We start from the raw sequence: 25,986 nt of genomic DNA on the forward strand, positions 1-25,986 counted from the left end.
TTTTGCAATGATCATTTAAAAATCCGATCCTTATTCATTCAGAAATGTCGATGCCATAAACGAGATGTTTTTTTTTCCATTGATTCCCCCCCCCCCCGTATGACTTCTTTTAATCACCCTTATCAATCCGGTTGAATTTTTTGGCACAGATTGCTCCCCCCCGCTCCCCCCCCTGCTCCCCACCAACATCTCCCCACCCACTCCAAGACAAATCGTGTTTTTAAAAAAAAAAGGTCGTCCCTTTAAGGATGTGTTGCTATCCAAACAGAAAGTAAACACATTGCTGAGACATTGAACCCATGTCAGTAACGACTGCTGGAGTTAATCATCCCCCTGACTGTGCGCAGGCGCGCTGTCTGCCCTGTGTTGCAGTGAAATGTGATGGAGCTGGAGATTAAGTTCAGAGGGAAATCGGAGTGCAGGAGAGAAAACACATACCGTCAGCCCCGGCCATAGCCCGTAACCCGGCTTTTTAAATCTCCACGCACTCCCACAGTTCCTGTAGAACAAGCCTTCCGAGTACTTCCTTGGCAGAGCATGCAGTCGTCTTGCAGGGACAAGTTGGACAACTTTTGACTAACTGCTGGATGTTGCACCCTTGACGTTGTGGATTAAGTCGCATACAGTTTAAAAAAAAGTTTCTAGTCCTGTCCATCGTTGGAAATTTTGGGAATCCTCTGTGTCACCGGGTAAGGATTGCTCCTGTGCGTGTGTGTGTGTGTTGAAATATTGCATAAATGAAAATGTAATGACAGAGCCAGAATGATTTTCTTTGGGCGCAATCCCGAGATGGAAACAATCCGTACGGATCAGGAATTCCAAGGCAAAACTCTGCGATAAATTAGATTCTTGTGTGTTTAAAGCGAGACTGAAACATAATTATTCATTTGTACAATTCCGACAAGTTAAGTTGCGCGACCTCTATTCTGTGTGTGTGTATCTGGACTGTGTGTAAAGCAAAGATTTGTGTCGAAGGTTTTGGCCTTTCGCTTTACCCGTTGAGACTAAGCACTGTGGTCAGTGCAGGAACCGAAGAATACAATATAGCAGTATTAACTACTGTATAACCGAGATTCATTGGAGAGCAGCTGAAGCTGGGGAAAGCGGCGCAATAGTATCGTGTATGTGTCAGGGTTCGGTCGAAACAAAACTGTTAGCCAAGAGCAATAGGAAATGGGAAGGCATCTTTGTTGCATTAATTAGTCATTTATTACAGTGACACTGGACTGAGACTCCCAGTTAGAAAAGCAAATCGGTTTATGTTTACATATGTATTTGTGTGTGTATAAGAACACGAGAACAACCCCGGTCTCCAAACCAATACACATGTCAAAGTACGGCAGACACCGTGCGTGTGTGTTTCTCTCTTAATTCTGTGCTTTGCTCATCCCACAATGCTGATGTGCCTCATTTTGAATTACAAAGATCAAAAATAACACCCCCTCTTTTTTAGGGGTTTGCTACAATTAATGTTCTATGAAATATTGTGAAAGCAATTTTCGTATTTGAATTTCAATTGCCAGCTTTAAAATAGCGGTGTTCTCCCTCCCCACCCCCCACTTTAAAAGTGTACAGTGCTCCATAGAAAGTGTAATAATGGTTGCGTTTGCCCTCGTTGAAACCACAAACTGAACACCACAATTGGAATACTGTAAAGGTAATTCCCGTTTTCCACACTTCCAACTTATTTGCTTTAACACTGTGAATTCCAATGTGTATGCATTTCATGTCAAAGCGCTGTACAGCAAAGCTTCCTAGCGGCGGTCAATGGGATGAAGTTCTCTAGCGACTCTCCTCTGATGTGCTGACGCTCTGAGTTCGGGCGCTGGGATTACAATAATAGGGAGGGTTATTTGGTGAAGTTACACAGTTGTGACCTCACACGTTGACACTGGAAACCCAAAGAACTGGGAAAATCACCATGTCCTGTGTTGCTCGCCCCACCGCCTCTCTGGCAGTTTTTTTTCTCTCTCTTGCCTTAATTCACCAAGTTAATCTGACGATAGTCGGGGAATGATCAATTAGAAAGAGCGATGAAGTGACACGTTGTGCTAATTTTCGAGCTGCTAATCAAAAGTTAGGGAGAGCCGCTTGATGGTGGGATAGTTTCTATTTGTAAAAGGCAAGCGGAATGTTTTCATTCGTGAAACGGCCTCAGTCCGTCAGAACAGATTTTCTAAACAATTACAGCTCAATACATATTTTGCATCTTTCAGTTTATTTAGATATTCCCTTTGCAATGCAGAGACAGTCACATATTCGATTAGATTTGCACACAAGCGCCTCCCTCGCACACACACTGACATACACTTCAATGTCCCATTTCTAAAATTATCGCAATGATTACAAATTATTTAAGTTCATAATTATTACGTTAGCCATTTGAGCTAGCTGACTGGAATTTGACCATTTTAAATCTTTATATTGTTATATGACCTGTTGTACAGTAGAGTACTGTAGAGTAACATATTGGAAAAATAACCACGAACCAGAGAAAGGGGTTCCTGGTGTATAATAGGGCTGGTGACCAAGCCGAACTGTTAAATATCTTGATGGAAAGGGGGAGGGGAGCCGTGGGGAGAAAGCTAAAGAGCACTTAAATCGCGCCTAGGTTTAAGTTTTAAGTATTTCGCTGAGTTTTTATTTTAACAGACTTGATTGAGTGTTTTTAAAGGTGCTCTGGGCATATCCCAGTTATTCACATGTAGGAGTAGCAGGGAGAAGCTGCATTGTGTTTAGGAATTCTCGCAGGTATAAAAGGGGACCCACAAACCCTACACAATAGGAGAAGGATTGGGAAATACACCATCAGGGGACGTTAACCGGGATAACCTCAGAGGGTTCAAGGAAAACTGTCCAGATCTCATTGTAACTCTTCAGTGAATCTGCTTCGCTGTTTTACAGCTGTTTCAGGGATTGTATTACATTACATTATTTCCCACAGAAAAAAAAAAGTTGACTGAAGTAAAACACTCTAGAGAGCATGTCTTGTAATGTATTCTCCGTCTGGAATTTTTTTTTCAAACTGAAAGCATTTAATCTCGTAACTGGTCAGAATGGCTCCGTGTTATTTCTCCTTTTATTTCCTGCAATCGGTGGGAATTGGTTCTTAAACAAAAAATTAGGCATAAAAACGCAACGCAATTTGCATAGCCCACCTAAATATGTCATTAACATTAGAAATTGCATTACATTAAAGAAATCAAATCCGCATGCAACAGAATGTTAAATAAAACAGCATTGACTGGTTTCTCGTCAGTGACTGGACTAGTGTAGATTTAGTGACACAAGGCTGGCACCAGTTTGTTTTTCACATCACAAATAATCTCAAGGCAAAATAACAAACTCACATGTCACAACATAGCGAACAATGTACCACGTTTCTGTTAACTTTGGAATTAATTAAATACTTTACACTTAATTCAGTTGTTTAATGTTAGATCACTTTGGGTCACATTTGTTAAGGCCTCTGAATAAAATGACTCTTTAGTTGTACCAATCTCCCCACCTACCTAGCCTTTTCCTCTTGTCGGATTCCTACATGCAGTCTGTAGAATCTTGCGTGACTTAAATTGTCATGATTTTGGGGGCGAGTTTAAATGGTGTTTAGTGAAATTTGAAGCAAGCTGATAGTTACTTCAGGCAATAAGGCTCAGGAGGTTGGGATCGTTGTGTAGTCTAAGGAGTGAGTGTTTGGGATGCATTTGTTGCTAGTTCTGTGTCACAGGAATAGAGCGGGTGCGATCGCTGTTCGCTGGAGGCGTGTGAAGGCGCTGAGGTATAAGAGAATCATTTGCTGGGAATATACTTAAACAGGCTTTTTTTAAACTGTAGTTTCGCTCTACTGCTTAGAACTGAACCCGCTGACAGTCACACACCTCTCATTAACTCTCAGAGCAGCAAGAGATTTTCTCAGGCTTCGCCGAGAGCAGGAAAAAAACCAGCTCGTTCCATTCCATGCTGCATAAACTGTGAAGGAAAGGTTTGCCTTCAGTCCTTACTTCTGAGGTCACGAGAGGACATTGACGCTCATCAGTAGAACTGACACCAACTAAAATATACACTTTAGCAGATTCTCAATACAAAACGTGTTTAGGAGAAAAATAGAACTAAAAGAATCGGGTAGCTATGAGTGCAAATTGTTGTCGAGAAGGTGCAGTAGCGATGTAATTTTTTTCAATGCAATCAGGTCATATAAACCCAATATTTTGGAGTCCAACTGAACGTTCAATCAAAGCAAACGAGCCTTTCTTCATTCAACGTACTTTGGTTTCACAACATAACCTAGAAGGATCTCTAAAGAAATAATCTGATGACGGATTGCACAACATAGAAATTAATTTAACTTAAATGACCATTTATGTGTCGATGAAGCTCTGAGTTGTCAGATTAAGGTGGATTTAAAGAGGCCTCTGCAAATACAATCGGATTAGCATTCCAAGAAACTGATTTTATCGCCGTAAAAAAATCAATTGTCAATAGGCGTTTATAAATTGGTTGATAAAGTACTAGAGGCTTGCGATTGATAAGCCTAATCATGGCAAAGAGACGAGCTGGGGCAGATAGCATTTTCCCCCAGTAGGAATCTGGATAACTCTGTAAATGGAAAGTTGACAGGGGCGATATAATCAGCTTGGTTCTTCCAGGTCAGTGAAGAGGAATTCACTTTAAGCTCGAAGTGAACAGCTTGTGTTTAGAAGGGGGGGCAGATCTAAATCACCACCAGACAGAATGTGATTTGAAAAAGAAAAAAAAATAAACCTCAAGGGCCGTCGATTCTCGTGGCGACGTGTTACATTCATCTGATAATGTTTGCCAAAACCTTGTAACAATATCCTTTTTTGAAGTGTTGTTCTGACGCTCTATTGAGCACAGACCCTTGGTATTTTTTTTACCTGTATGAGCAGTTACAATCTGTACGGCTAAACATTTAAGAAATAAAACAAACATCAGGGTTTGTGAGGATTCACAATTTCAATATTTAACATGCACTCTTCAATCTTGAAACCCACGTCACATCCAAACGCCGCACCCACCCTCATTTAAAATAATCTTCAAATATTTATTTCAATCTTCACCTGAATTATCAAATTTAGAGCCGCACAACTTGCTAGATAAATACTGTAACCATCGTTTCCAAAGACGTGTTCGCAGTTTAAAAAGCTTCCGATTTGAAATATTTAATATTTGATGATAGAGGATTACAAATCAATATTCAATTAAACACTTTCGATGCTGAAATATAAAATTCCCCAGTGTCTTTGAACATGTATAATTTTTTTTAACTTTCCCAAAAAAATGTGGAGCTAAAAATTCTCTCTCTCCCTCTTCAGTAAAACAAACATGCTTCAGTCTGTAGAGAATCTCAGCCCAGAAGTGGGTTTGTTGAGAGCTTGAGGCGCTAGTGAAGTTTTGCCTTTTTCTCCCTTCAATTATCTTGATGAATGAGTTGTTCTTGAAGGAAGAAAAATAACCAGCTCAGCTCGGAACCCAGCAGCCGATTCCGCCACCTCCCAGCGCCCGGCTTTGTCTCTCCGAGATGACACTCGCAACACAATCCTTCACAAAAACCCGTCAAAAACGCGACTGCATCTAGAAAAGGTGGAATCTCCGTGCGACATCAAAGCTCCCTCGAGAGATGTGTGTGTGAGAGTAAGTAAGGAACTTTTTCGGTGGAAAACTCGTGTTTTCAAAGGACTAATGTAACGGGCTGGATAAGGTTAGACCTGAGGTGTTTGGCAGTTAAGGAACCCCCCACCTACCCAAGATAGTGATCGACAAGGAACTGTTATTTGGCTCCTTGCATTTCGAAATGTCCGATTTTATTTGTGTTCTTAGTGTGTTTATTGACTGGAGCAACTCGTAAAGTTAAACTGGTGAGGCCTTAGATGTCTTAGAGCACAGAAACTGCTCACTTGCAAAATAACCAGTTTCAATTTGCAAATATGGTATTAATTTTTTTGCTTTCCTTAAACCGCAGCATGTAACAAATTTAAAGCAAAATACCGCGGATGCTGGAAATATGAATTGAGAACAGAAAGTGCTGGAAAACTCAGCAGGTCTGGCAGCATCTGCAGAGAGAAAAACGCAGTTATACCGAAATCGTTGCTTGCTTGAGGCTTTTTCTCCTGTCGGTCCAGAAAGCCAGGACGCTCTGTGCCAACGTTATAATGTACCACGTTAAAAAGCGTTTCAATATATATTAGGGGTTTTTAATTTTAGTTTCAGGCATGTGAACTTCTCTCTCCAGCTATTCGCCATTCCTGGACGTTAGGAGCAGAAGCGAGCGGTGAATTTGGCTTTTCTGCTGTTTTCTCTGGGGCACAGCAGCTTTGAGGCATTCCGTTTAAGTCCGATTTAAAAGAATCGATAATAAAGCGGATAGGAATTATTGCTGGTCCCATGGCATTCTTTCCGCTGGAATTAAAACATTTTAAAAATCGATTTAAATTCTTCAAGGCTGCATTTTCCCTCGTCTGGAATGTCCCAAAACCTCACTCAGGTTCAAGGATTAAATTATTTCTCTATCTGTTCTTTGCAGACGTTGGCGGAGGAATCGTCCGACCGCTACCAAGACCTCAGAGTTTTGACCATTCGACCGAAATGGGAAGCAAGACATTACCAGCTCCAATCCCCCTGCACCCACCGCTGCAGCTAACAAACTATTCCTTCCTGCGGGCTGTGAATACTTTCCCATCGGCCGTGGATCACCTGCAGGGTTTGTATGGACTGAGTACAGTTCAGACCATGCACATGAATCAGTGGACACTGGGTTACCCTCATCTGCACGGAATCGCTAGGTCTACTTTCACCGAAATGGCTGCAGCCCAAGGACTGGTGGACGGAAGGTTTCCATTCCCGGCCCTGCCGTTCAGCACTCACGTCTTCCACCCAAAGCAAGGGACGGTCGCCCACGTTATTCCTTCTCTGCAAAAGGACAGGCCCCGCTTTGACTTTGCCAACCTGGCCCTGGCGGCCACCCAGGAGGACCCGCCAAAGCCTGGAGACTTTCCAAAGCTCAGTGCCGGCGTAGGAGGCTCTCACGGGGAGGTTGGTAAACTAACCCTGGACAGAAAACCTTCCAGGGGAAGACTACCCTCCAAGACGAAAAAGGAATTCATCTGCAAGTTCTGTGGCAGACATTTTACAAAATCCTACAACCTCCTCATACACGAGAGGACCCACACGGACGAGAGACCCTACACGTGTGACATCTGCCACAAGGCGTTTAGAAGACAGGATCACCTGAGGGATCACAGGTTCGTAACCAACCAAACTAAAGTCACACATTTATAATTTAGTCAATTTAAACTCAGTGAGTCGTCAATAAATACATTCCTGGGCTCTCAAGTACTTTTCACACGCGAACAGCTGATGTTATATTATTTGGTTTGTGCCTGGAACCTTTTGGGAGATCACTGCTAAGAGGCAGTGAGAAGGAACATTTTTCATGAATGGGAATCATTTTTAAAAGAGCAACATTTTAATAATTTATTTATCCGATAACTGCATTAACCTCGGCCGTTGTTTTAAACAATAAATCAATGTGAAATATAATTAAAAGGAACTCTGCAGTCAAGTTATAACGAGAGATGAGAGTTGGTTGAATTCGATAAATTGGTCACAAAACCATGTTCAGGCATTTGTTCTGTGTGTTATTGTTGCACCACCCACCTCCCCACTCCCTCCCACCTCCCCACTCCTCTGAGTAATTTCAGCCCATGACCATCAAGCTGTAATGTGAAACGGTAAGGGTGTAAGATTACTCAAATAATCTAGCGCAAGATGTGCACCCTCCTCTGTGCCCTGGGCACTGCGGGTTCTGGCTGGGTACAGACTCTGGCTGCTGAGATGTGCACCCTCCTCTGTGCCCTGGGCACTGCGGGTTCTGGCTGGGTACAGACTCTGGCTGCTGAGATGTGCACCCTCCTCTGTGCCCTGGGCACTGCGGGTTCTGGCTGGGTACAGACTCTGGCTGCTGAGATGTGCACCCTCCTCTGTGCCCTGGGCACTGCGGGTTCTGGCTGGGTACAGACTCTGGCTGCTGAAGGTTGTCGGCGTGACGCTTGTCCGACTGAAGGGGGCGCTGTGTCAGCGCCGGCAACACCTTCTATCCAGAGGACAGGAGCTGCAGGAAGCCATTGAATAATTAACTAATCACCATCGGCAAATTTAAAACACAGCCAATTTGATCGACGTATGAATTAACAGGCCACGGTGCATGTTTACGGACGCATTACTGAGAATTACGACTGCGTTGATTTGCAGATATATTCATTCCAAAGAAAAACCTTTCAAGTGTCAGGAGTGTGGGAAAGGATTCTGTCAGTCAAGGACCCTAGCCGTTCACAAAACGTTACATATGCAGGTAAGGTCAGCACCAAGTTTCCGTATAATTTAAGCTCCATTAAGTGTAAAGAATCAAACTTTGACAAGTCCTGTGGGAGGTGTTGTGGATTATTTTTGAGGAGGGAGTTTTGCACAGACCACAAGTTATTTATAAAGAAAAGTTGATCCATGTTTGGAAAATGCATTAAGTCTGTCATCAAAGTCTTGCCAGCCAAGGCATCTTTTTGCTTGGTCTCTTTAATAGACTTCTAATCAACAGTAAGTAGCATAGTTATTATTGACTTTAAAAATAACAATAAAATTATCGGTACAATATTCCATGGCTCTGGACAATCACTGTAAAACAAAAGGAGATCACAATAAGTTTATTTTTATTTGAAAAAAAAAAGGAATTAATCCTTTGCTTGCTTCAAATCTGAACAGGAATCTCCTCACAAATGTCCCACATGCGGAAGAACATTTAATCAAAGAAGTAATCTGAAAACTCACCTTCTTACCCATACAGACATCAAGCCCTACAATTGCGAACAGTGCGGCAAAGTTTTCCGACGTAACTGCGACCTGCGGCGGCACAGCCTAACTCACACCCCCCGGGCGGAATATTGAGTGAACCGACAGCCAAGCCACTCCGCGTTACTTGAATTTTCTGTGAATACTTGTGTAAAATAAATAACCAAAACAAAAAAAAAATGTACAGATCATAACCACATTCATGTAATTCAATTGTTTTATACATATTCCTGTCCGAGTCAGAGCTTTCATGTACATAAAATGTTTTTATACTGCTCGATTTCAAATCATCAAATGGGAGAAATTGAAAGCATGTGAATAATGATAATAAAAAGTGCCTTTTATCATTTCATCTTTTGTACTTTGTCTTCCAATTAGGTTTAATGGGCACTGTCAAAATAAGAACAAAACAGCGCCTAGCCGGAAAGATAAATACATAAAAAAGCAAAATTAAATGACAACATTTATATCAATGGCCCCAATCAAGGCACTTTTTATGGAGACTGAGGAGCTTAATTCAGACATTTTTGTAACGAACCTCAGCTCGACCATTAATGGACCTTATATAATGTGATTGATTTTTATTGGATCCGGGCGCATTCTTCTTATTGATAAAGATGTCGAATTCTGGATCAATCGCAACACCTTTTGGGAGGAAAGTGTAAAACTGCTAGGATACAAATTCTGATCGTTATCACCAACTGAAAAAAAAACACAGGAGGCTGTTCTAATAGCCGCACAAACCATTGGTTTTAAATCCCTACTTGGCCATTCTACAAAGTACTGGACGTACCAGAAACACAATAAACTGCGGGAATGGAAATTTACATTAGCTTTTTCGTTATGTTCCGCCCCAAATTTTCAGGGGCTTACTAATAATGTGGGAGAGTGAATTTGCTGTTACAGTTCAACCTCTGTACTGGAGGCTTAGGTTAATGAAATGATCCCCCCTCCCCCGCCCCCAGAAAAAAAAAGCTTGGTTTTACTATCACAAGCCGAAGATCATTGGGAAACCAGAAACGTGAACACCTGGACAAATAACTCCTAACTTCATTGTACCCACTCCAAGGAAAACAATATCCACAATATTCCTCTTCCACTGCCAAATTCACATTGAGCCACTGACGGTTCACCTACATTATGATTAATCTTCATTCGGAGTACGAACTGACGCCCATTTAATTGTCATTTTTGCAAGTCAGACTTTTAAACACCTTTCAGTCACCAGACTACATCGCTCCCCAACCCAACATAGAAAAAGGAATAGCTCTCCAGATCTGACACTTGTTTACTGCGAGCGAGAGATCGTTTGCTCTATTATTCGCGAATAAATATTTATTCTAAATAAAATTGCGACGATAAAAGAGAGAAAAAAAGACAAATGCACACAAGCTGAAAGCCAAACAGTTTAGCTTAACCGGAATATCTATTTTTACATGGAATTTACAACACAGAAAGGCCAACTGATCTATGCCTGTGTTCATACTCCATACTAGCGTCCTCCCCTGTCATGACCTCTTCCCCCATATCCTACTCCCATATCTCTATATTTCCTTCACGCCCATGTATGCGTCTATACATTTGATCCTGTTTGTGACATTCAACATATTAATTTCTCTACAGTTAACATAACGGCTGCAACTGTTGCCAGTGATTACAGTCAGTGGAAGGATTGAATGACTTTCCCCAATGGACAAACTCTTGCAACGATTATAATATAAATACATTCGGCTTTGGTGATTTGATACCATAATTGGTTTGAAGACTAAAAGATTGAGTATAGCAAAGAGGTTCTTCATACTTAAGAGCGTTCGAGTTCTCCATAATAAATCATTTCATATTGTGCAGCCAAAACAATGGTGCAAGCTGTTTAAATTACAAAGGCTATAATATTCTAAAAATGCTGCAATGTCATTAACCATTTGACAACTGATGTTCTCCAATTAAAACATTCAATATATTCAACCTATCAGGAAGTTACATATGGAATAAATGTACATTTATGTTTACAGCTTTCAACCGCTTTTCAGTTTATTAATCTTGCAGGAAGCTAAGAAAACACCTGTTGTCTGGAGAGGGGTGGGGAATGGGAGGTGTCGTGAAAGTGAGGGTGGAGGGGGTTGCAAAGATAAAGAGTCGCATTCTGAAAATGTGTTGATAAGAGAGTGAAGTTTGCAGTGTGCCAGTGAAGAGCTGACCATTTGCATTGAACTGTTTTCTGAACTCACCCTTGTTTGGAAAGGAGCTTTCTGCGTTTCCGATATACATCCCAGGGCCCTGCTCTGGCTCGCACTGCCCTGCATACTATCTCCAAAAAGTACAGAAAAGTTTGTTTTTTTTTCATGTGTACTGCGGTGGCCAAATGTTCTTCCTAACTCCACCCTGGAAAATTGGACAGTTAGGCTGAATAGGAAGGGATGTTATCGCTAATGCAACGGCCTTTTAGGCGGCATAAACAATGTACAACCTCAGTTGATTGGATTAACGTAATCGTTTTACACCGTATTATAGTTGTGTTTGACTGGTACCTGCCCCGGTGTTATTACAGCAACAGACGGGCACAATTTATTCCATTCGTTACCAATTATTCATGAGCTCCTAACCTGAGTCCCCTGATTAAATCACGGTTATTTGGTAGGTAACTGCTGAACAGTACAGTGCCGGCAATCTTTCGATTATCTCTGCTATTTTTTATGAATGCTTTATGATATGAATGGTAGAATCCAAGTAAGCATTTATATTCGCACGATTTAAATATTTGGTCTGTTAGAAATGATGGTTCTAACATTTAGATATACAATATGCAAAAAGATTGCACAATTAAAAGGCATTAATATCTTCCGAAGATGCTAACTGCATTACTGCGAGGCTTTTAATAGTGTCATTGCATTCCGTAATGTATTTGTTAAGCATCCATTATTTGTTTTTAGTGAATTTTATTGAAATATTTGGATGGTAGTATTTTTGATTACAACCTGACCTTCTTAAATCTTTCTGGACCTCTATCATTTTTTTCATTCTTCATGGGATGTGGGCGTCACTGGCAAGGCCAGCATTTATTGCCGATCCTTAATTGTCCTTGAAAAGGTAGTGGTGAGCTGCCTTCTTGAACCGCTGCAGTCAGTATGGTGCAGGTACAGCCACAGTAAATTGGCAGTTCAGTGAATAGGTGGAGGAAAAGCAATGTTAGAACCTGTCGCAGACAAGATTTGCAGGATACATTTCCTACACTTCGGGTATATCTCAATTGTACAAAAAAAGGGGCGAGCTTTACAGGGACTCTTCTGCATGTACAAGTTAACGAGTACGTGCCTACACACACATAAATACATATAGATAACCTAACACATACATACACTCGCAAATGTACACATATAAATATCTATAAAAAAAGATAGCGATACAGAAACATACCACGGTATCAGAAACATAACAATTTAACCGCCAGGGAAAATTTAATGTATGAAGCGGCTACCATGTTCAGAATTATATTCAATTGTTGTTTTAGGATATTGTTTGCTGAGATTTAAGAATTAAATATAGGACATTACACATATATGAAATGATACGTGAAAAGCATGTATGGGCCTGGGGTTGATTGGTCAGTTATACGGCACAGATTTATAACAGGAGTGACAAGATAAAACACTAGTATTTGCTACAAATATTGAGATGACTGAAGTGGATTTTTTTTCCTTTCTCCAGACTTCCCCTCGTTTTTCTGTATTATATGTATCTTAATTCTTTCTCCGGCCAGAGGTCAAAAGGAAAGGGAATAAATGAATTGACAATGTTGTAATTTTAATGAATTGTCAAAATTAATTATTTTCTTACATTCTAAAAACGCAGATCCTCCTTTTTCGTTTACCATTTATGCAACATATCGACAGATTATTTTCCCTGAAAATTCTATGCAGTTTGTTTTGTAATGCATCGTTGTAGTTTAATAATGATATTCATCTAGAATATTAATTTCAACCATTAATAATAATTTGGAATATATTTGACAAACATATACCTTCAGAAAATGGGATTTACAGTAATATCTTGATGAATAAAGGATGTCCTTATGAACCACATAGTCTGAATTAGGAAAAAGTGATAAGATTGGAAATGCAGCTACTACCTGCTGAAAAACACTAACAGTTCTGGTTTAACTATATGTATCAATGATTAATCAATCAACCCTGATCATAACTTCCAATAGTTCATTATTAAATTGTTTCTTTAACAAGCATATTCCTAAAAACAATCTGAACGAATTCCTGGGGGGGGGGGGGAGGGGGGGGGAGTAGGTTCATATTTCTGAAATATTTATGACATTAACTTATGTTGAAGAGGTTCTGGCGGTTGCATACCCAGGCAGTAGTTATTTATTTTATTATAAATGCGACCATTTTCATTAAATTGACACCGGAACAGCAATGTCAAGAGGTTGTCATAAAGATGCACAGAGGTTGCCGTACAAAGGCGCTGAAGTCAAGGAACACAACAGTTTACACTTGAGACGCCACATATATGCTGATATACAGCACCAGAAATGATTCTGCTGCTTCGGGTATTTCACAAAAGTAGAGGTTCTTTAAAACTTTCCTATGGCTATTCACCCTTGGGGTAGGTAACATTGGAGCTTCTCACTAGAACTCCAAAACGTCGCGTCTCAAATTTGCAACAAATCTTCGATCGACTTACACTCCCCTTTTGCATTTTATACAGGCGGAACCTCGTGAATTCGTGACTTGAAGCTTGTAGTCAATTTAATGAATGTGCTATACTAGTAGGCAATGTGATAAACTCACTTGACAAGCAAGGCTGACTAGAGATACAACGTAAACGGTGAATTATGGTTTTACAGCGGAATGCCCATAGGAACAGAGGAATGTACGGGACCTGAAAACGCCACTGTGGTGTATCTGGTGGGTCCGATGTTCATGTTAGGAATGAAGATTACACTGCTAAACTGTCAAACTTCATTTAGAACAACAACGAGACCTTTTCGGATGAAGAGATATTTAGTATCAACGTTTCCTTAAAATAAAAACGCAGGTGTAAATCACAGGAAATTAGCAAGCGATGTCAAATTGTTGTGATGTAAAAATAAGATGCTTGTTCCTACTGGAATCCATTCCTTTTAATGTGATCGGTGTATACATACACTGGTTAGAGTTCACCGCTTTCCGTGTTTTCCTTCGACATAGATTTTGTCTGTATGCTATCTGTAATGAAACTGTGAATCTGTTCATAAAGAATGGCCTTTAAATTTCCCTACATAGAATTCACAGAGAAAATATTCTCTCATGTTCTCTTTGCTTTCTTCTGTTGCATTCTTAACGGCTCCATAAGCATTAATTGGAGACGATGCATTTTCAACATTATTAAATTTCCCTTAGAAAGGATCCCAAGGGAATAAATGGTGATGCAGTCTAACAACATTCAAACACCAATATGACAACCAACACTTTAAAAGGACATTTTCTTGGGCAATGAAATACATCGTAGCCCAAACAAGTGAAAGTGAGCTTTATCATAAGCAACAGACAAGTCCTTTCCAATCTCTATTGCATCAAGATATGGCATTAAATTTCATTTTAAATTATTCTCATCTCCCGGAGTCTTAGGGGTAAGATGTCCTAGGTGACTTGCGTGTGCTAAAATCATAAACGCATTCTTTATAACTGGGCAACCCCGGTTTCGTTAGAAATAGTACACAATATTAAACCTGGATTTTACTGGATTGCCAACGTCAGTGCTGTGTGACTTTTTTTTATGGGAAATTATTATGTTTGGGTTGTAAATATAACCCCTATACTATAGAACTAGATTAAAATCTAATTATAATCGACTAACAATTCCGCTGGTTGTGCAGTAACAACGCTAACTGGCTTGGTGATTTTTACCCAAATTTCCAGAAGGTGTTTCCGATTTCCCTATGAATACTGAGCAAGAAGACAGATGAAGCAACAAGAGGAGTTCTTACTTTCATTGAAGCACACTCGTGAAATATAGACGTTTACGAAATTCAGGTGAGTTAATTGAAGACATTGAAATAGTCAATTGGCTAAATAAATCCTGCAACCCATAAACAGTTACGGACTTTTTAGCAGTACCTTTGGAGTTTCCAAATACGATTCATCAGGTTTTATCAATGTTTTGATCGATTGTTCCCACTGTCAGAACGCCTCTCTGCAGCAACTTAAAAAAGTCAGAAATAAATTCCAAACTTAAGCTACTAACGTATAATATCTTCCCTCAATACTTTCTTCCAATAATTGTTGCCTTTCATCTTCACTGTCTCTACCTTGTTATTATGATTCCTGTTCCTATTGCCTTTGCGCAGTCGAGAAAAAGGAAAAACTTCCATTTAATCACACATCAGATAAAAGCAAATCATCACACTCCTATATTACCACTTAATTCTGAAATCCTGACCTAAATACGGGTTATGTTGGCAAACAAATCTTGGGGTGATCATTACTTAACTATATTACTGCGATTGGTTAGTCAGTATTAACCTAATGATGCCGATTGAGATCAAACACAGCATTAAATTGAGTTCAATTAATTAGTACTGCCTCGGTGGGGTTATCATTTTGAATGCTAACTAGTTGTAAAATATATACAGTATTGCTGTCTAGTCTGATAAAATAAAGAGTGAAATGTAGAATCAGATTTGAAACCATTTCCTGGCCTGGTTTAAGTATTTAATGAAATCCTGCCATTTTTAAACATGTGGTTGAAGGGTGAGCCAAACGTATCGACAAAACCAAACGGTCAGAGTTCTCCGTTCCAATTTTCCCTCCGGTATATTTTGAGATGAATTCGTAATAGCTAAAGTACTAAATCAGAAAATTTAAACTGGTATTAAAGGCAGCCTAGCAATGGATATATGAGAATCTGGAAGAGATGAACATCGGCGCTGACTGAGATTTAGTCGCTTTTACTCCGAGCCCTACAATTACACTATTATCCAGAAATTGGGAATAAAATGCAACATAGTTCTTCCTGCATAGAATTTCGAAACAAACTTAGAGTTTATGGAAAGACACGATTTCAGTTTATTCTGAAATTAATCCATGGTCGCATTAATCTTAACAGTGACAATGTCCTGTATTATTAAATATAATGTGCGCGCTGTTAATTTTGATAAAATGTGCACAGCGAGCCCCTTACTATGTTTCGGTCACAAAGGACATTACCGGTGAGACTCGGTATTATTTGTGCCCGTAGAGGCAAATTGCTTTAGTTCCTTCAGAAACGTGAAGACAGGTTAAGTTGTGATCACGTTTCCAGCCTCCTGCCTTTACTGAAGTGGGGAATGTGCAAACTGAGCATTGGATTCTGATCAAGAGCAGCCAAGTGCCAAAATACTTCAGCCTCTCATCCTATTAAACAGTTCACCTTTGAATAGGGTGTTAGTCCAACTTGGTTTAATGTAAATTGAAACTTTAAGTCAGAATGACGCATCCCTTTCTAACTATGGGGTGTCACGAAGCTGTTCTCTCAAGAGATACAGAAATTGCAGAACAACTGTAATTGTTGCATATAACTCGATTCTGAGCAGAGCTAGCTCATTGTAACTTCTGAAGCTGAAGTGAATCTGATTCTACTGAATAGTTACGAGTGAAAAATGTTGAGATGCTGCTCATTCCCATCTTTAAGGATTTTGACCGTACACAAAACTGCCCCCAACACCATTATTCAGCTGTTAGATAGCCACTACTGTCAGCCAGAGGCCCAGATACATCGTGGTTTTCTCTATTACACGGTTTGTTTTTATTTCTGGCAAATTACCACTTGTTTATCCCTCTCTTAACACTGCTACCTTAGAAATTAATGGACGGGGCCAAACCATCAGCATTAGGTTCTATGCTCACATTTTTTAAAAAAACTCATCTATTAATGATCTACTCAAAGCAACTTTCCAAACTTTGTTTTGACGTGGTTGTCGGTTCTTAAGATGTTCAACTAAATACTAGGAGTGGGTTGGGAGCGGGGCGAATTTGTTTCCTGGTAATTTATATCACCTGCTACCATTTCTCTTAAAATTCAGATTATCAGATTATATTACTATGTAATGGCTAATTAGGAGATGTGTATAACCAGGAGCGTCACTCAAAACGTGAAAGAAAACGAAACGTTTGACCCACGTTTTATTCTCCACGCAACCCCCACCCCCGCCTTTTCAATCTAAAAAGGGCTGTGCCGATTCGGGTGCAATTAGAGATCAGTTGCGAGACAAGTTGATGCCTGACTGCAACTTGGAGCATCAGGACCCAAGCGGAGTTCTCTCCCTCGAAACTATCATTTCAGGAATTTTAAGAAACATTTTCGGATTCATGCGGGAGATCTGCACAATTTCTCCAAACGCCTGTTAGTTGCTGAAAAATCGCACAGAAAACAAAACTCCTAATAACAGCCATTACCCAGTTTGATTCAATAACAGTCACAAAGCCGATCGAAGAAATCAAATGTTAATAAAATCACAATTTTTGTTATCGAAATCACGTTCGCCGGTTGCATTCAGAATGCAACCTGGATAGGTAGGAGTTTGATGTCGTTTTAGAGCTAAAACCACCGTTAAACTTCTTGCATCTGCCACAACCTTTCCTCTTGAGTGTCAGCTTTGGCTCAATGGGTAGCGTTCTTGTCTCCAACGTTAAAAAGTTCTCCACTGAACTGAGCGCAAAATCTGGACTGATACTCCCAGTGCAGTACTGAGGGAGTGCTGCACTGTCGGAGGTACCTTCTTTAGGATGACCCCCGTTTGCTCTCTCAGAAGGACATAAAAGATCCATGGTACTGCTTAAAGAAGAGCAGGGGCGTTCTCCCAGATCCTGGCCAATATTCATCCCTCAACCAACATCGCTAAATAACAGAGTAAATAACAGCATCCTGCTGTTGCTGTGTGGGAGCTTGCTATGCGCACCTTGGTCGCTGTGTTTCCTACAATACAACACGGACTACACTTCAAAAGTATTTTTGCAAAGCCTCCCTGGGAGGGCCAGAAGTCGTGGAAAGGCGATATATAAATGCAAGCTGTTTCCTTCTTTCTAACACTGAGAAAAAGTACAAGATATCAGATTTGCACAAGTCACGCACTTGTGTGCTCACCTGGATCAGTGGGAGACTGATTCTCCGACAGAACTGAACTATCTCCCCACTCCTCCTCAGGTACAGCACGGTTAACGTGAAAGAAATCTAAAATCATTTTGAGCAGTAAATATTACATTAAATTAAAGCATGGTTAGCTTTGCTGATATATTTTTGACTGGACCCGATGATTGCGACTGTCTGATGCTGTAACTGAAGCATTTTACATTTCAACTCAATTTGCCGCTGGGATAAAGCGTCGCGCCTGTTGCTCATTAGAATTGGGGCCAAATAGCGACTGAATTTCATTTCTCCTGGAATCACTGTGTGCAGTGACAAATTAAATGGAATTTAGCCGCGTTGGAATAAAATCTGCTTGAAGCTGGGGTAATTGTTGCAAATGGTCACATTAAATCTACCCATTGGAGGCGAGGATACCATCAAAGTTCATCAGAAAAGTCTGCTTTATAAAAATCGAAGCGTGTAACAGCTTAACTGTCTGCAAAATCAAAGCTCGAGGCGATCCACTGGACTGCTTTCACACGCCTAGCAAGGACGCTTCTTTCAAACACAACTCTTGCCTTTCACAAAAAAAAACACGGCGTTTTAAAGTTGTCTCGCAAAACATACCTCAATGGCCACTAATACTGTGACCTGAGCAGTTAATGCCACAGAGATGGGTCTTTAGAGTGTCTGAATTAAAATATGGTTCTTGTACTGGGGAGGGGGACTGGATCATGGCTGTTCCAGCCGATTTCCAGTGGTTCCCTCAGTGGCGATGCGCCCACGCTATATTCCAAATTTAACTAATACGTGGCGGGGATCATTTGCTACTTAACCGAGGGCTGATTCTACAATGCATTATTGCTGCTGAACTCAAGGTCTAAATATATTAAATGCAGACTGCGGTTATTATGGGAGTTTTGCTGTTGCCTCGTCCCCAAAATCTGCCTCTAAATAAAATCGCCCCATGCGGTGACATGCCAGGTTATATTTCAGGTTGGAATAGAACGACATCTTTCAAAGGAAAAATGAAAGGGATCTTCCAAGTTATTAAGTACCCAAGTAATTTAAGTTGTCGGTCATTTGAGGCGAACATGAGGGGGGGGGGGGGGAGGAAATCACTATCCTTTTGGAATTCGGGATTTGTGTTACAAGAGCATGTCAGAAGCTAGGAATCCTGCGGAGAGTAACTCACCTCCTGACTCCCCAAAGCCTGTCCACCATCTACAAGGCACAAGTCAGGAGTCTGATGGAATACTCTCCACTTGCCTGGACGGGTGCAGCTCCAACACTCAAGAAGCTCGACACCATCCAGGACAAAGCAGCCCACTTAATTGGCACCCCATCTACAAACATTCACTACCTCCACCACCGCGCACAGTGGCAGCAGTGTGTATTATCTACAAGATGCACTGCAGCAATGCATCAAGGCTCCTTAGACAGCACCTTCCAAACCCACGACCTCTACCAACTAGAAGGACAAGGGCAGCAAATACATGGGAACACCACCACCTGCAAGTTCACCTTCCAAGTCACACACCATCCTGACTTGGAACTACATCGCCGTTCCTTCACTGTCGCTGGGTCAAAATCCTGGAACTCCTTTCCTAACAGCACTGTGGGTGTACCTACCCCAAATGGACTGCAGCGGTTCAAGAAGGCAGCTCACCACCACCTTCTCAAGGGCAATTAGGGATGGGCAACAAATGCTGGCCTGGCCAGTGACGCCCACATCCCATAAATGAATTTAAAAAAACTAAAACGGCCCTAAAGCTGTTTTGATCACTCTCTGGTGATAACAAGATTGTCACCAGAACTGCAGCTGCTTGGTTATATTTGTCAGGAAAAAAAATGACTCATCTTCCACTTAAAGGGTAGAAAAGCATCGCATAGTCATAGAATTCATCTTTGATGAACAACTCCTTGTTTACATAATCAACAGGCTGCGCATTTATATAATACTGGAGTAATATCATAAAGCTGAGAACCAGAAAGGGACCACAGTCGACCAAGGTTGCTCCTTTGCCTACCCTATACCAAATTACTTTAATGGTGGGCTACCTACCCCCTGCCGGATATCTCTATAGTGACTTTCCAAACCCATGTAAGTCAAACAGATCAATTATTGTTTGATAACAACAAGTTGTATTTAAATAGTGCTTTTAGCATAATAAAACGCCCCAAGACTCTTCACAGGGGCATTATTAAATAAAATTTGACATCAAGCCGCATAATGAGATGTTAGGATAGATGACTAAAAGCTTAGCCAAAGATCTAGGTTTTGAGGCACATCTCAACGAAAGAAAGAGAGGTAGCGAGCAATATTCCCTCTAGGTTGCGTGGCTGTGCAGAACACTAAAAGTTCCCATGCAGGCCGCACATTAGTCAGCCCCTTCAAGTTACTGCACTGCAAAAAATGTTAAAGGCCCTAGCACACTTAAACAAATCACCAGGCAGTCCAAAAAAAAGGGTACATTGGTAGAGAGAGGCAGAGAGGTTTAGGGAGGGAATTCCAGAGTGTACGCCTAGGGAGCTGAAAACACAGCCACCAATGCTGGAACAATTGAAATTGGAGATGCTCAAGAGGATGGAAGTAGAGGAACGCCGATATCTTGGAGGATTGTGAGGCTGGAGGAGATTACAGAGATTGGGAGGGGTGATGTTGGGATTTGAAAACATGGATGTGAATTTTAAAATGGAAGCATTGTTTAAACAAGAGCCAATGTATGTCAGCGAGCAGAGGGGTAATAGTTGAACAGAAATTGATGGGAGTTAGGACACATGCAGCAGATTTTTGGACAACATCAAATTTACAGAGGGTAGAATGTGGGAGGCCAGCCAGGCATGCATTAGAAGTCAAGTTTAGAGGTAACAAAGGCATGGATGAGGGTTTCAGCAACTGATAAGCTGGAGCAGGGGTGGAGTCGGGCAATGCTACAGAGATGGAAATAGGTTGTCTTAGTGATGGCACTTTTATGTGGTCAGAAGCTTATCTTGGGGTCAAATATAATACTAAGGTTGTGAACAGTCTGATTCAGCCTCAGACAGTTGCCAAGGAAAGGGAGAGGAACAATCACTTTTCTCAACTAGCATTTGTCCAGTAGCATTTTTTTTATTCATTCATGGGGTGTGGGCATTGCTGGCTAGGCTAGTATTTATTGCCCATCCCTAATTGCCCTTGAGAAGGTGGTGGTGAGCTGCCTTCTTGAACCGCTGTAGTCCTTGGGGTGTAGGTACACCCATATTGCTGTTAGGAAGGGAGTTCCAGGATCTTGACCCAGCCACAGTGAAGGAACTGCGATATAGTTTCAAATCAGGATGGTGTGTGATTTGGAACTATATCACTGTTCTTTCATTGTTGCTGGGTCAAAATCTTGGAACTGCACTTCCCTCTGTAAAGAATTTCAAAGATTCATAACCCTCTCTTCATCTTAGTCGTAAATTGCCGATCCCTTATCCTGAGACTATGACCCCTACCTAGTTTATTTATTTTTATTTTATTTATTAATTAATTTATTTTTATTTATTTAGTTTTTATCTATTTATTTATTTATATTTATTTAGAGATACAGCACTGAAACAGGCCCGTCAGCCCACTGAGTCTGTGCTGACCAACAACCACCCATTTATACTAACCCTGCAATAATCCCATATTCCCTACCACCTACCTACAATAGGGGCAATTTACAATGGCCAATTTACGTATCAACCTGCAAGTCTTTGGCTGTGGGAGGAAACCGGAGCACCCGGCGAAAACCCACGCGGTCACAGGGGGAACTTGCAAACTCCGCACAGGCAGTACCCAGAATTGAACCGGGGTCCCTGGAGCTGTCCGGCAACAAAGTTCTATACTTTACATCTAAAGGAAGCAGTCTCTCAGCATATACCCTGTCAAGCCCCCTTAAGAATTTTATACATTTCAATGTGATCACCTGATACTTCTAAGCTCCAGTGAATCTGCAGATTTATAATGATTTGCAAAAAGCAGGAGAGATGAGGTGACATTTTTTATGCAGCGAGTTATTATGATCTGGAATGAATTGCCTAAAAGGTAGACGTAGGTTCTATTGTAATTTGTAAATGGGAATTGGATCTCTACTTATACAGGAAAAAAATTACAGGGCTGTGGGAAGAGGACTGTGGAGATCTTTCAGACAGCCAACACATACATGATGGACCGAATGGCTTTGTTATGTACTGCGTGAGTCTGTGATTCTAGTATCAAATTATGAGATGGTTGACCAGGTTTGGGTCGATATATGAGCTTTGTTTTGGCAACATTCAAGGACAGGCTGAGTCTCTTGTGCACAGAATTGAAGAGATTGAGAGTGGCTTGCAAATCTGGTGCACCGTGGACAATGACACTGCAGTCATCTGCAAATTGTGGATCATGTATGTATATGATTGTCAGTTTAGTTTTGGCATGGAAACAACTGAAGTTAAAGAGTTTTCCATCTAGGCAGTATTTAATACTCACACTAGAGGGCAGTTAATCTTTCATGAGGTGAATAGCCACTGTCAGGGAGATTGTAAATAGTATGGGGGCTATCACACAGCCTTGCTTAACCCTGTCCAGATTTTGAAGGCTTCTGTTTCAGATCTCGCTCACAAGACAGTTGCAGTTCTATCATCATGAAGCAATTGTAGAATTGTGATGAAGTTTCTTGGACATCCAAATCTTTGGAGCACAATCCACAAGAGCCTCGTGCTTCACTGAGTCAAATGCTTTGGTCAGTTGGATGAACGCAACAAAGAGTTCCTGATTTTTCTTGGATTTGTCCGGCAACAAAGACCATGTCAGAGGTTCCTCTGGAAGGTCTAAAGCCACATTGTGCTTCTGGGAGGATTTCCTCAGCCACAGGAAGTAGGCGATTCAGGAGAATGCATGTCAGGATTCACAATGTGCCGCTGTCCCTCAATTCAAAGATGATGTCTACTCAGGATCATGAGTTTCTGGCCATGTGTCGTCATGTGACTGAACAGGCCAATTCTCGACCCACAGATCTTTGGGCACATGGGGCAGGACATCCCACAAGGTAATAGGATCCAGAGTGCAGGATTTGCTTCCTTTCCTTCTCTGCCGCCGCTCTACCTCATCATTAAGGCGTTTGGACTCAAAGGATGATGCAGCTTGATGGACAAGTTGCCGCCATTTTGAATGATTGGTAGTAAGCTCCTCCCAGTCATCAACATCAATGTTACGGCATTTTCTTTGTCCTCCCCTGGTCTTTTGAGTTGAGAAAACAGGACCTGGCTGGGGAGATTGATTTTTGGCCATCTGGATACAGTGTCCAGTCCATCAAAATTGATTTTGCAGGACTTTTGCCTGAATGCTTGTGAAGCTGGCTTCAAGAAGGACATTAGTGTTTGTTCAATGATCCTCCCATTGAATCAGAAGAATATGGCAGAGGCATTGCTGATGGAATTTCTCGTGCACTGTTATGTGTCGCTGTTGCACAGTCCAGGTCTTGCTGCAGTACAGGAGTGTGGTGACAACAGCTGTTCTGTGCACTAGGATGTTTTTGACTTGTGAAGGTCTTTGTTGTCAAACACTCGCTACTGTAGTTTGTAGAAGGCTGAGCTCATTCATGCAAGTAACATGCGCGCCACACAAGTGCCAGGCAAAGACCATCTCCAACAAGAGAATGTAACCATCTCCCCTTGACATTCAATGGCATTACTATCACTGAATCCCCCACTATTAACATCCTTGGGGCTACCATTGACCAGAAACTGAACTGGAGTAGCCATATAAATACCGTAGCTACAAGAGCAGGTCAGAGGCTAGGAATCCTGCGGTGAGTAACTCATCTATTTAAAAAGGGAGGTAGAGAGAAAACAGGGAATTATAGACCATGCAGCCTGACGTCAATAGTGGGGAAAATTCTAGAATCCATTATAAAAAAGAGTTTATAGCAGAGCAATTAGAGAACAGTGGTAGAATCGGACAGAGTCAGCATGGATTTACGAAAGGGTAATCATGCTTGACAAATCTATTAGAATTCTTCGAGGATGTAACTAGTAGAGTTGATGAGGGGGAGCCAGTGGATGTGGTTTATTTGGACTTTCAGAAGGCTTTTGACAAAGTCCACATAAGAGATTAGCGTGTAAAATTAAAGCGCATGGGATTGGGGGTCGTGTATTGTGATGGATAGAAAATTGGTTGGCAGACAGGAAACAAAGAGTAGGAATAAATGGGTCTTTTTCCGAATGGCAGGCAGTGACTAGTGGGGTACCGCAGGGATCGGTGCTAGGACCCCAGCTATTTACAATATATATTAACGATTTAGATGAGGGAACTAAATGTAATATCTCCAAATTTGCAGATGACACAAAACTGGGTGGGAGGGTGAGTTGTGAGGAGGATGAAGAGAGGCTTCAGGGTGATTTGGACAAGTTGAGTGCGTGGGCAAATGCATGGAAGATGCAGTATAATGTGGAAAAATCCACTTTGGATAACCTATCCACCAAAGCCTGTCCACCATCTGCAAGGCACAAATCAGGAGTGTGATGGAATACTCTCCACTTGCCTGGATGGGTGCAGCTCCAACAACACTCAAGAAGCTCAACACCATCCAGCCCAAGCAGCCCGCTTTGCCATTCACTGCCTCCACCACCGATGCACAGTGGTAGCAGTGTGTACCATCTACCAAGATGCACTGCAGCAATGCACCAAGGCTCCTTGGACAGCACCTTCCAAACCCATGACCTCTACCAACTAGAAGGACAAGGGCAGCAAGTGCATGGGAACACCACCACCTGCAAGTTCCCCTCCAGGTCACACACCATCCTGACTTGGAACGATATCGCCGTTCCTTCATGGTCACTGGGTGTACCTACCACACATGGACTGCAGCGGTTCAAGAAGGCAACTCACCACCACCTTCTCAAGGGCAGTTAGGGATGGGCAATAAATGCTGGCCTAGAGAGCAACACCCACATCCCATGAAAGAATATTTTAAAAAAGCTGGCGCAGCTGATCTGGTGTTGGATCTCGTCATCAATTGTGGCCTTTTGAGAGATGTGGCTGCCAAGATATGGAAAGTGTTCAACATATTCCAGAGTCTCTCCTTCAACATATATGGGAGGTGGAATATTTGGCTGACCAGAAACATGCGACCTGGGCTAGATGTCATTCTCAAATTGGGGTACAGCTGACACAGTATGAGATAGACCTGCCACTGTGGGGCTTGCTTTCCAAATCTTAAACCACAAAACTGAGAACATAATAGGGGCTTTCTTGTTTCTACCCCAGTGTTTAGTGCATTAAACTGGGGCTGAAATTGCTTTCTCTCCACCTTTCATTTTTGTATCCAAATATTTCTGAACAAAATTCTAAGTAAACGTTGTAGGAAGCTTAATGTATTCCAAATATCATTGCCGAGGGTTACCTTTTCACCAGGTACATCAAATATGAGAAAGGGCATATCTGGACAACTTGAAGGAGTATCTGACAGTCCAAAAGGGTCTATTGTTTTCATCTGATAAGCATTAGCACTAGCATTGAAGAGTGAGAATTTCCAAGTAACCTTCAAGGTGCATTACTGAGAACTGGCCTTAGGGAAATTCTTTGTGCAACAATGAACAATGCACATTGGAGATACTTGTGAGATTAAAGATTACTAGAGGTCAAATAGATACTCCTCAGAAATTAAATGCCACGTCGATCAAAGAGCTGCTGCGGCAAAAAAAATGGGTCTCATCAACTATTATTACATCAGTACAATAAATATTATTGGGCTGGTTCCTGGGTTTGACGCATTTATCAGTTGCATCATATACCAATTAGCTAGCGCGACCAATACTGCTGTTTAGTTACTCTGAGAAATATCCATGTGCACTGGTAATGTTGCTTTTGCCCTAAGTGGAGATTTTGACAAGCAACATATATTAAGTTTTGCTAATAATTGTGTCTTATCGCTGGGCAAGGCAACAGGGATAACGATTCCAGGACACAAACCTACTAAATTCCCAATCGGGTCTCCAGATATTATCAAGTACAAGATACCAGAAGTAGGGGAGAAAGAACGGGGT

General features: G+C 41.4%; 1 protein-coding gene and 1 long non-coding RNA gene across 8 annotated transcripts in view; one reads left to right on the plus strand and one right to left on the minus strand.

The window, feature by feature from the left end:
- The first annotated feature begins 296 nt into the window (after positions 1-296).
- Positions 297-9,193, plus strand: osr2 (odd-skipped related transciption factor 2). Of its 6 annotated transcripts, none has more exons than XM_068031163.1 (5): positions 297-689; positions 5,462-5,652; positions 6,542-7,259; positions 8,269-8,368; positions 8,773-9,193. In XM_068031163.1, exons 3-5 carry the CDS (start codon positions 6,604-6,606, stop codon positions 8,953-8,955), a joined length of 939 nt encoding a protein of 312 aa, XP_067887264.1. In that variant the 5' UTR covers positions 297-689; positions 5,462-5,652; positions 6,542-6,603; the 3' UTR covers positions 8,956-9,193. The 6 variants fall into 6 exon arrangements, with proteins under 6 accessions (XP_067887264.1, XP_067887262.1, XP_067887265.1 ...); XM_068031164.1 differs by lacking the exon at positions 297-689 and adding an exon at positions 1,637-1,657; XM_068031161.1 differs by lacking the exon at positions 5,462-5,652.
- The window catches only part of LOC137369759 (uncharacterized), a 64,134-nt gene continuing 46,718 nt past the window's right edge, over positions 8,571-25,986 (minus strand). For both annotated transcript variants that reach the window (XR_010975006.1, XR_010975007.1), the window contains exons 4-5: positions 8,839-9,004; positions 8,571-8,685 (exon numbers count right to left, since the gene is read on the minus strand). This is a non-coding gene — a long non-coding RNA (uncharacterized lncRNA). The remainder of the gene's footprint in view (positions 8,686-8,838; positions 9,005-25,986) is intronic.

The sequence above is a fragment of the Heterodontus francisci genome, chromosome 5 (genome assembly GCF_036365525.1).
Source record: "Heterodontus francisci isolate sHetFra1 chromosome 5, sHetFra1.hap1, whole genome shotgun sequence".
In the NCBI taxonomy this organism is placed as follows: Eukaryota; Metazoa; Chordata; class Chondrichthyes; order Heterodontiformes; family Heterodontidae; genus Heterodontus; species Heterodontus francisci.